At 39.5% G+C, this 12,486-nt stretch overlaps 2 protein-coding genes across 2 annotated transcripts in view; both read right to left on the minus strand.

Annotated features, from left to right (window-relative positions):
* The window catches only part of LOC125653969 (uncharacterized), a 110,206-nt gene that overhangs the window by 69,598 nt on the left and 28,122 nt on the right, over positions 1-12,486 (minus strand). The window lies entirely within an intron of this gene.
* On the minus strand, positions 11,504-12,458 carry LOC125676567 (kinase D-interacting substrate of 220 kDa-like). The gene is made up of 3 exons (XM_056160859.1): positions 12,135-12,458; positions 11,810-12,082; positions 11,504-11,716 (listed from the first exon to the last, which is right to left on the minus strand). Exons 1-3 carry the CDS (start codon positions 12,456-12,458, stop codon positions 11,504-11,506), a joined length of 810 nt encoding a protein of 269 aa, XP_056016834.1.

Below are 12,486 nucleotides of genomic sequence, written 5' to 3' on the forward strand. Positions count from 1 at the left end.
CATTAGACTAATACATTGATCGGTTGTGTAGTTAACACTGACCACTTGACTAATACAATGACCGGTTGTGTAGTTCACACTGATCACTAGACTGATACCGTGACCGGTTGTGTAGTAAACAATGACCACTAGACTAATACCGTGACCGGTTGTGTAGTTAACATTGATCACTTGACTAATACTGTTACCCGTTGTGTAGTTAACACTGATCACTAGACTAATAACGTGACCCATTGTGTAGTTAACACTGATTACTTGACTAATACTGTGACCGTTTGTGAAGTTAACAATGATCATTATACTAATACATTGATCGGTTGTGTAGTTAACACTGACAACTTGACTAATACCCTGAACGGTTGTATAAAGAACACTGGTCACTAAACTAATACCATAAGTGGTTGTGTAGTTCACACTGACCACTAAACTAATACTGTGGCCGGTTGTGTAGTTAACATTTACCACTAGACTAATACTGTGACCGGTTGTGTAGTTAACACTGACCACTAGACTAATACTGTGACCGGTTGTGTAGTTAACACTGGTCACTAGACTAATTCTGTGACTGGTTGTGTAGTTAACATTGCTCACTAGACTAATACCGTGACCGGTTGTGTAATTAACACTGATCACTAGACTAATACTGTGACCGGTTGTGTAGTTAACACTGTGTACTAGACTAATACTGTGACCGGTTGTGTAGTTAACACTGGTCACTAGACTAATACTGTGACCGGTTGTGTAGTTAACACTGGTCACTAGACTAATACCGTGACCGGTTGTGTAATTAACACTGATCACTAAACAAATACTGTGACTGGTTGTGAAGTTAACAATGATCATTGGACTAATACATTGATCGGTTGTGTAGTTAACACTGACCACTTGACTAATACAATGACCGGTTGTGTAGTTACATGTAACACTGGTCACTAAACTAATACCGTGACCGGTTGTGTAGTTCACACTGATCACTAGACTGATACCGTGACCGGTTGTGTAGTTAACATTAACCACTAGAATAATACTGTGACCGGTTGTGTAGTTAACACTGACAACTAGACTAATACTGTGACCGGTTGTGTAGTTAACACTGGTCACTAGACTAATACCATGACCTGTTGTGTAGTTAACACTGATCACTACACTGATACCGTGACCAGTTGTGTAGTTAACACTGGCCACTAGATTAATACAGTGACCGGTTGTGTAGTTAACACTGATCACTTGACTAATACCTTGACCTGTTGTGTAGTTAATACTGATCACTAGACTAATACTGTGACCGGTCGTGTAATTAACATTGATCATTAGACTGATATCGTGACTGGTTGTTTAGTTGAGACTGTGTACTAGACTAATACTGTGACCGATTGTGTAGTTAACATTGATCACTAGACTAATTCTGTGACTGGTTGTGTAGCTAACATTGCTCACTAGACTAATACCGTGACCGGTTGTGTAATTAACACTGATCACTAGACTAATACCGCCTGAAGTTCAGGACGATCACGATAAATCTGGGGTTCAAGACAATCACGATAAGTCTGATGTTCATACCCATCTCAATACATATGTAAGTCTGGGGTTCAGAGCGATGTCAGTAAGACTTGGGTTCAGAACGATCTCGATAAGAATGGGGTTCACTATATAACTATAGGAGTTAATGACAAGTTAACTAACCTTCGTGCAAGTTGGTCCAGAATATTTGCGAACGACTTCTTCCTGTATAGAACAGAGGCCGACGGCAGACAACTCCAAATGGACCTAGAACACCTCCAGCAATGGGAAACAGCCTGGCTAATGCACTTCAACCCAGATAAGTATGAGGTCATCCGCATCACCACCAAAACGGAAACAAAGCATCAGCCCATATTACATCCATGGAAAGGAGCTGACTTATACTACCAAGGCCAAGTACATGTACCTAGCGGTCAACATCTCTAACAAGCTATCGTGGCACAATCACATTGAGTGTTTGTAAGAAAGCAAACAACACCATTGTCTTTTTACGGAGAGATATATCATTTTGTCCAACCAACATCAAGGACAAATGCTGCAATACGCTGGTCAGAATCCAATTGGAATATGTATCCGCTGCTTATGACCCTCACGTTAAGAAAAAAATCGACAAAATAGAAGCGGCACAAAGGAGAGCAGCAAGGTTAGTGACAAACAACTACACCACCACCAGTAGTGTCACAGCCATGGTTGATATGATAGAGTGGGAGAACTTACACCAATGAAGAGTCCGAACAAAGGCCATCATGCTGTACCGCGTTGTCCATTCCCTTGTTGCCATGGAACTGCCTCCCCCATTCAGCGAAACAGGTGCAGCCACATGAGGACGAGTGAAAATCCTCGAGAGGGGCGTTAAACAATATACAATCAATTAATTAAACACAGGAGGAAACCAACACGATACAGGATTCCAAGTTGGCCCATCACCATCTTCAAAGATTAATTCATTCCTACTACCATTAGAATATGGAACCAGCTGCCACAAGATACCATCATGGCCACGACCCTAGAATCCTTTAAGACCAATTAAGGCATTGCAAATCGATTCAGAATATTGAATGGTCCCGCTTTTTAGTGATATCTTTGGCAAGTACAATTTTGTTTTACACCAAAATTTGAATGTCAGTTTGAATAACAGTTGTTGAATTAAAAGCGATATACAGCACTCACAATTCTTTGTTATATAAACAAGGCTCTTGTCATGTGTTTATCTCATACACATATCAATCTGTCAACATTTGACCTCATGAATATTCATATAAATTTGTAAATCGACAGCAAGTTTGACAAACGATTGTAAAACACATGTTATACGCATTACTAATTATCAGAGAGGCGGGCTACGGGGTTACATTTAATTTCATGAGCGAGGGAAAAACATATTGCATGCAGTTAAATAGATGGTCGGTATCTGATAAATTAAGTGGTGGTCGCTATTTAAAATAACTAGCGGGATCTCGATAGATTAAGTGGTGGTAGCTAGATGAAAGAAGTGGCGGACATCTGAAAAAAAAATAAGTGGTGGTTGGTAGATACATTAACTGACGGTCGTCATATAATATGATCCATATGTCAAACGACAGCAATATATATAGGCCTTATTTTGTCAGAGCTCGGTAGCTTCAGGATGCCTCGTTTATTTTGTCAGAACTCGGTAGCTTCGGGAGGCTTCGTTTCCTTGCTCCATCATAGTTTCGTCCTAAACCCGATGGAGGCTTCAAAACAGAACTTAGACACCGTTTAAAAATTTCTCGATAGCGTTTGTTAGAAACTCTGGGGACGTGGGTTGGAGGATATGCGCCAATGTCATGAATAATTGAAATAAATCTATCGAGGAAACTCGCACTATGATAATGACCTTCTAAAGGCCTTTGTGAAATTGATTTTTACATCATATTAGATTATATTAAGCAAAAAGATTACAGAAAACTAAAAATTCACATAATGGAATCCAGTGGGGTCCGGGTTAATGTGTAATACATATTATGTATTTGATTGACACCTCTGACCTATATAATTTTCTAGGAAGAGCGAGGTTTGTCGATTACATATACGTAGGAAGTACCTGTTTTACCTTACCTGTACGTTCTAGAATCAAACACCCTGGAAACTTGATTTTAGTAAGTTTGTGGTATTAAGCATTTGTAAGCACAACGTTTGACATTCAAATTCAGTAAGCATCGGGTATGTTATACTGATTTTGGATTGAACAGTTGCTTCGTAACAATTTACATTCTCGTGTAAGAATTCAGCTTGGTATTGAAAATAGCATCGGATCCCACCTCTGGTATACCCAGGGGTTCGTGTTCCCCCAACTCTCTATTTTGTATTGCTTATAGGAGTTATGAGATTCTCATGTAGGATCTGAGCTCGGCATTAAAAATAGCATCGGATATTGATATTGTACACGTATCATAAGTTAGTGAGTTGTTATTGATCACAACATTAATATCTTGACTGGTTCTGTACTGACAACTACACTAATACCGTAACTGGTTGTTTGGAGAACACTGACCATTAGAATGATACCATGACCGGTTGTGTAGTTAACACTGATCACTAGACTAATACCGTGACCGGTTGTATATTTAACATTGATCACTACATTAATACGCTGACCAGTGGTGTAATAAACACTGACCACTAGAATAATACCGTGACCGGTTGTGTAGTTAACACTGACCACTAGACTAATACCGTGACCTGTTGTGTAGTTAACACTGACCATTAGACTAATAAGATGACAGGTTGTGTAGTAAACACTGACCACTAGAATAATATCATGACTGGTTGTGTAGTTAACACTGACCACTAGAATAATACCGTGACCGATTGTGTAGTTAACATTAATCACTACACTAATACTTTGATCAGTTGTGTAGTAAACACTGACCACTAGACTAATACCGTGACCGATTGTGTAGTCAACACTGACCAGTGGAATAATATCATGACCAGTTGTGTAGTAAACACTGACTACTAGACTAATACCGTGACCGATTGTGTAGTCAACACTGACCAGTGGAATAATATCGTGACCGGTTGTGTAGTTAACACTGTCACTAGACTAATACCGTGACCTGCTGTGTAGTTAACATTGACCACTTGACTAATACCGTGACTGGTTGTGTAGTAAACACTGACCACTAGACTAATACCGTGACCGGTTGTGTAGTTAACACTGACCAGTGGAATAATATCGTGACCGGTTGTGTAGTTAACACTGACCACTAGACTAATACCGTGACTGGTTGTGTAGTAAACACTGACCACTAGACCAATACAGTGACCGGTTGTGTAGTTAACACTGACCACTAGACTCATACCGTGACCGGTTGTATAGTTAACACTGACCATTAGACTAATACCGTGACCGGTTGTGTAGTTAACACTGACCACTTGACTCATACCGTGACTGGTTGTGTAGTAAACACTGACCACTAGACTAATACCGTGACCGGTTGTGTAGTTAACACTGACCACTAGACTAATACCGTGACCGGTTGTGTAGTTAACACTGACCAGTGGAATAATATCGTGACCAGTTGTGTAGTTAACACTGACCACTAGACTAATACCGTGACTGGTTGTGTAGTAAACACTGACAACTAGACTAATACAGTGACCGGTTGTGTAGTTAACACTGACCACTTGACTAATACTGTGACCGGTTGTGTAGTTAACACTGACCACTAGACTAATACCGTAACCGGTTGTGTAGTTAACACTGACCAGTGGAATAATATCGTGACCGGTTGTGTAGTTAACACTGTCACTAGACTAATACCGTGACCGGTTGTGTAGTTAACACTGACCACTAGACTGATACCGTGACCTGTTGTGTAGTTAACACTGACCACTTGACTAATACCGAGACCGGTTGTATAGTTAACACTGACCACTAGACTAATACCGTGACCGGTTGTGCAGTTAACACTGACCACTTGACTAATACCGTGACCGGTTGTATAGTTAACACTGACCACTAGACTAATACCGTGACCGGTTGTGTAGTTAACACTGACCACTTAACTAATACCGTGACTGGTTGTGTAGTAAACACTGACCACTAGACTAATACCGTGACTGGTTGTGTAGTAAACACTGACCACTAGACTAATACAGTGACCGGTTGTGTAGTTAACACTGACCACTTGACTAATACCGTGACTGGTTGTGTAGTAAACACTGACCACTAGACTAATACAGTGACCGGTTGTGTAGTTAACACTGACCACTTGACTAATACCGTGACTGGTTGTGTAGTAAACTCTGACCACTAGACTAATACCGTGACCGGTTGTGTAGTTAACACTGACCAGTGAAATAATATCGTGACCGGTTGTGTAGTTAACACTGACCACTTGACTAATACCGTGACTGGTTGTGTAGTAAACACTGACCACTAGAGTAATACCGTGACCGGTTGTGTAGTTAACACTGACCAGTGGAATAATATCGTGACCGGTTGTGTAGTTAACACTGACACTAGACTAATACCGTGACTGGTTGTGTAGTAAACACTGACCACTAGACTAATACAGTGACCGGTTGTGCAGTTAACACTGACCAGTGGAATAATATCGTGACCGGTTGTGTAGTTAACACTGACCACTAGACTAATACTGTGACCGGTTGTGTAGTTAACACTGACCAGTGGAATAATAGTGACCGGTTGTGTAGTTAACACTGACCACTAGACTAATACCGTGACCTGTTGTGTAGTAAACACTGAACACTAGACTAATACCGTGACCGGTTGTGTAGTTAACACTAACCAGTGGAATAATATCGTGACCGGTAGTGTAGTTAACACTGACCACTAGACTAATACCGTGACCGGTTGTGTAGTTAACACTGACCAGTGGAATAATATCGTGACCGGTTGTGTAGTTAACAATGACCAATAGACTAATACTGTGACCGGTTGTGTAGTTGACACTGACCAGTGGAATAATACACTGACCGGTTGTGTAGTTAACACTGACCACTAGACTAATACCGTGACCTGTTGTGTAGTAAACACTGACCACTAGACTAATACCGTGACCGGTTGTGTAGTTAACACTGACCAGTGGAATAATATCGTGACCGGTTGTGTAGTTAACACTGACCACTAGACTAATACCGTGACCGGTTGTGTAGTTAACACTGACCAGTGGAATAATACAGTGACCGGTTGTGTAGTTAACACTGACCACTAGACTAATACCGTGACCTGTTGTGTAGTAAACACTGACCACTAGACTAATACCGTGACCGGTTGTGTAGTTAACACTGACCAGTGGAATAATATCGTGACCGGTTGTGTAGTTAACACTGACCACTAGACTAATACCGTGACCGGTTGTGTAGTTAACACTGACCAGTGGAATAATATCGTGACCGGTTGTGTAGTTAACAATGACCACTAGACTAATACCGTAGATGCTCTTTCCTTAAAATGCAAGTACTACATGTATAGTCACACGCTGTGTGAACAGGAAAACACAGATACTAAGATCAATTCAACATAATTGATGTATAAGCTTATGAAAACATACATCGGACAACAGGGACTTTGGAATTAAGGACAGGAGTAAACATATTGGAACTGTTCATGAGGGGTGCCCCCTACCTTACGGGAGGTACCAAAGGTAATCTGTGCCATTTCAACAAGAGGCCCATGGGCCACATCGCTCACCTGAGTCACCTTGGCCCATATCTGAAGACTTTCCATATATATTTGCATGTAAAACCTTAGTCCCTATTATGGCCCCAACCTACATGTACCCTGCAGGCCATAATTTTTGGAAACTTGAATCTACACAATGTCAGAAAGCTTTCATGTAAATGTCAACTTCTTTGGCCAAATGGTTCTTGAGAGGATGATTTTTAAAGATGTTCCCTATATCTGTGTGTAAAACTTTATCACCCTTTGTGGCCCCATTCTTCCCCCGGGGGCCAAATTTTGAACAAACTTGAATCTACACTGTCAGAAAGCTTTCATGTAAATATCAGCTTTTCTGTCTCAGTGCTTCTTGAGAAGAGGATTTTTAAAGATTGTCCCTATATATTTGTATGTAAAACTTTGATCCCCCTAGTGGCCCTATCTTACACCCGGGGTCATGATTTGAACAAACTTGAATCTGCACTATGTCAGAAAGCTTTCATGTAAAAATCAGCTTTTCTGATTCAGTGGTTCTTGAGAAGAAGATTTTTAAAGATTTTCCCTATATATTTGTATGTTAAATTTTGATCCCCTATTGTTGCCCCGGGCATCCAACCCCCGGGGGGCAAGATTTGAACAAACTTGAATCTACACTATGTCAGAAAGCTTTCATGTAAATATCAGCTTTTCTGGCTCAGTGGTTCTTGAGAAGAAGATTTTAAAGATTTTTCCTATATATTTTGTATGTTAAACTTTTATTCCCCTGTGGCATCATCCTACCCCCGGGAGCCATGATGTGTACAAACTTGAATCTGCACTATGTCAGATGCTTTCATGTAAATATCAGCTTTTTCTGGCTCATTGGTTCTTGAGAAGGTTTTTAAAAAAAAGATTTTTCCTATATATTTGTATGTAAAACTTTGATCCCCCTTGTGGTCCCTTCCTACCACCGGATGCAATGATTTGAACAAACCTGAATTTGTCCTATGTCAGGAAGCTTTCGTGTAAATTTCATCTCTTCTGGCACAGTGATTTTTGAGAAAAATTTTAAATGACCGCATCCTATTTTTGTGATTATTTCCCCTTTGAAAGGGAAATGGCCCTTCATTTGAACAAACTTGAAACCCCCCCCTCCCCCACCCAAAGATGCGTTTGGCTAAGTTTGCTTGAAATTGGCTGAATGGTTCTGCAGAAGGAGTCGCAATGTAAAATGTTTACTGACAGACAGACGGAGAAAAGCTGATCAGAATAGCTCCCGTGAGCTTTCAGCTCAGGTGAGCTAAAAACCTTATCCCCCTCCTTAATCCGCGAGTGACCTCCCATCTACCAAATTCCAAATTGTTGGACCCCCCCCCACACACACACACACACAAAACAGGCGGAACATCCGACTGGGATTCATGGGGGACATTATGTTACAGAACAGGAGTTCCGATGATATTGACCTTAAATCAAAATTCAAAAGGTACGAAATCCATGCAGGGAGAACAAAAAGCTTGAACAAATATGTACACATGTAGAGTATTTTATTTCTTCCATGTCAGATACCTGATTTTGACATGTAACAAAAGTATTAGATACTGATTCTAAGAATAACAAACATAAACATTGATAATAAGCAATACACACACGTACACATAATTATAATCAATGACTGAGAGTCATACAGAGTGACGTCAAACATACAACTATTCACCAACAATGTCGACAATTTATAAGGTTTAACGTACTATTGTTAACGACACTGTATAATTTATAAGATTAACATACTATTGCTAACGACACTGTATAATTTATAAGATTAACATACTATTGCTAACGACACTGTATAATTTATAAGGTTTAACATACTATGCTAACGACACTGTATAATTTATAAGATTAACATGCTATTGCTAACGACACTGTATAATTTCAGAAAGCGTCGACTATTGATTATGTTAAAACACTTTCTTATTATACACAGACAAATGGAAACTTACGAGAGAGAATTCATTAAACATCATCACATGTATCTACAAAGACATTAGTAACCCATTGGGTTTTATACTCAGTATATATACTGACAAAGTAACACCTCTCTACAATTCTATCAGGGACTATACAGAGTGTCTTCTTACATGTTTCTTTATGCCATACATCACTCTCTTGTACTCCGTAAAAACACCTCTCTACAATCTATCAGGGACTATACAGAGTGTCTTCTGACATGTTTATTTATGTCATACATCACTCTCTTGTACTCCGTAAAAACACCTCTCTACAATCTATCCGGGACTATACAGAGTGTCTACTGACATGTTTATTTATCTCACACAGCACTCTCTTGTACTCAGTAACAACATATCTCTACAATTCTATCAGGGACTATACAGATTCTCTTCTGACATATGTTTATATCACACATCACTCTCTTGTACTCTGTCGCTTTGTACTTTCTGTCATGCCAATCTTCACTGTACTTACACAGCAGTCCTCTCTAGAACAAACAATTCCTCCCCAAAAAAAAAGTTTGAAAAAGTTGGCAAATTCATTCATTATGTCAAACATATACAATGTACTGAAATGTAAAAAGTCCAAATGCTTTTATGAACTTCTCAACAAAACTTCCTCTGTGACAACAGACAAAACAAAATGGAGTGAACTCTTAGAAATGGGTAATACTGAATGGAAAATAATCCACAAAATACCTTTCATAATAACAAAAAATTGTAAACTTCAAAGGTTCCAATATAGAATACTTAATAAAGTTTTAGCAGCAAACTCTTTTTTATTTAAAATAAAAAAGTGAACGCAAAAATGTGTACCTTTTGTCACAATGAGGAGGAAACAATAGAACATATAATGTGGGAAGGTAATTGTGTTCAATCATTTCTCATTACTTAGAACAGAAAACAAATTGTCAACTAATCTTTACAAAAAAGTCTTTTATAGTAGGCATCCTTGAGAAAAACAAGGGTATACAAAATATTCTCATCTTTTGGTTAAAGTATTATATTTATACAGCAAGGTGTACAGAGAAAAATTTGAGTCTGCGCTCTGCAATATCATTTTTAAAGTTATTCTATGAAACACAAAAATTCATTTCTTATAAAAATGGCGATACTGAAAATGTTGATGCCCTTTGGAACAGATGGAACCAAATATTTTCATAGCTCTCTCTCTCCTTCTTTCTTTCTTTCTCTCTCTAAAAGAAATAAACACTTCTGTAATTCTATATTAAATGTATATATTATGAAGATATACCATGACCTATGTACAGAATGTTGAAAAATAATAAATATATATATATATACAATGTATATATAAAAACAACAATTCGTCCCTGTCTAACACAGTCATACTCAATACCTCGTCCTGACATTGATGCCCCCCCCCCCAGCAGAATCATCACCTTCTCCGTTATATAATCAAAATACCGCTCATTAATCAGAAATTTCACACCTGACTTACTATCATTGCACTTATGATACAACCGTATATACTGTTTTACATCTAGATGAACACACAACAGATGTCTTAGTACATCACAGTCTCCATTCATCCTTTATATTCATACACCACATTGATCTGTCGGTCACCACCACATCATCTCTACTGTCTCTTTTAATTGCAGAATGTCTGATGTACACCAAACAGTTACAGTCCCTAAAACGTTCTCTCTCTCTCTCTCTCTCTCTCTCTCTCTCTCTCTCTATATATATATATATATATATATACATATATAAACAATTCGGGAAGTGCATGTTGTACATGTTTGTTTTGAATACATGTGTATTTTCAGTCTAAACAAACATATAGTGACAGTTCGGTTCAACATTGAGCGGACATTTAGTGCAGGCGAACATATAGTGCAGGCGGACATATAAGGGCTCACTATAGTACAAAACGAATAATGTGATCATGAATTAAATTTAGAATGTGCAACATTTGTATATTTTTGATGCGGTTAGAATTGGTTATTATACTGAACTACAGGTATATTATATGTGGGACAGACATTATGTACGAGAAAAATTCTATCGTTATATTTGAGACGTTTCAAATTTTGGAAAAGGAGTAAATACATTTATTGACAATATCTTTCATCAATATAGGCGTAAAATAATCAGAAAGACATGTCAAATCAGTTTGACTTTCGGGCATGAATGTGTATCGAACTGTAGCATCAAGGTTTTTCTTAAAGTAAGAGGGAGTGTCAAAAATTTTTCTAGCAAAAATGTTTGTCAATTGAGACAAGATAATAAATTGTGCTTTTATCCAAAGTTGAAAATGCTTAAATGATAATTCGGGGGTGAGGGTGGGTTGAGGTATTTATTGACTGACACTGCCTCATTTGTGAACATGTTCCAGAGCTCTTCTTCGCCCCACCTTCACCAGCTCCTCCACCACACTCAGATGTCCTCCCTCGCATGCAACTGTCAGTGGTGTATTCCCGTCATTATCCTGTAGATTGATATCAGCCCCCGCCTTTACCAGCTCCTCCACCACACTAGGATGTCCTCCCTCGCATGAAACTGTCAGTGGTGTGTTCCCGTCATTATCCTGCAGATTGTTATCAGACCCCGCCTTCACCAGCTCCCCCATCACACTCACATGTCCTCCCTCACATGCAGCTATCAGTGGTGTATTCCTTACATTATCCAGTAGATTGACATCAGCCTCTGCCTTCACAAGCTCTACTACCACACTCACATGCCCTAACTCACATGCAGCTGTCAGTGGTGTATCCCCGTCATAATTCTGTAGATTGATATCAGCTCCCGCCTTCACCAGCTCCTCCACCACACTCACATGTCCTGCCTTACTTGCAGCTTTCAGAGGACTATTCCCGTCATTATCCTGTAGATTGACATCAGTCCCCACCTTCACCAGCTTGTCCACCACAATCACGTCCTCCTTTACTTGCAGCTGTTAGTGGTGTATTCCCATATTCATCTTGTAGATTGATATCAGCACCTGCCTTCACCAGCTCCTCCACCACACTCACATGTCCTGCCTTACTTGCAGCTGTGAGTGGTGTATTCCCGGGATTATCCTGTAGATTCACATCAGCACCCACCTTCACCAGCACTTCCAACACACTCACATGTTCTGCCTTACTTGCAGCTGTGAGTGGTGTATTCCCGGGATTATCCTGTAGATTGACATCAACACCCACCTTCAACAGCTCCTCCACCACACTCACATGTCCCGCCTTACTTGCAGCAGTGAGTGGTGTATTCCTTGGATTATACTGTAGATTGACAACAGCCCCCATCTTCACCAGCTCCTGTATCACAAGCATACGTCCTGCCTTACGTGCTGCTGTGAGT

The sequence above is a fragment of the Ostrea edulis genome, chromosome 3, assembly GCF_947568905.1.
Source record: "Ostrea edulis chromosome 3, xbOstEdul1.1, whole genome shotgun sequence".
Lineage (NCBI taxonomy): Eukaryota > Metazoa > Mollusca > Bivalvia > Ostreida > Ostreidae > Ostrea > Ostrea edulis.

Bases quoted from the DNA above. Each gene is read 5' to 3' on its own strand.
- LOC125676567 (XM_056160859.1), bottom strand. From the start codon at position 12,458: ATGCTTGTGATACAGGAGCTGGTGAAGATGGGGGCTGTTGTCAATCTA. The intron at 12,083-12,134 runs GCAGGTGCTGAT...CACCACTAACAG, and splicing joins TGGTGGAGGAGCTGGTGAAG to CTGCAAGTAAAGGAGGACGT. The intron at 11,717-11,809 runs GTAAGGAATACA...AACAATCTGCAG, and splicing joins ATGTCAATCTACTGGATAAT to GATAATGACGGGAACACACC.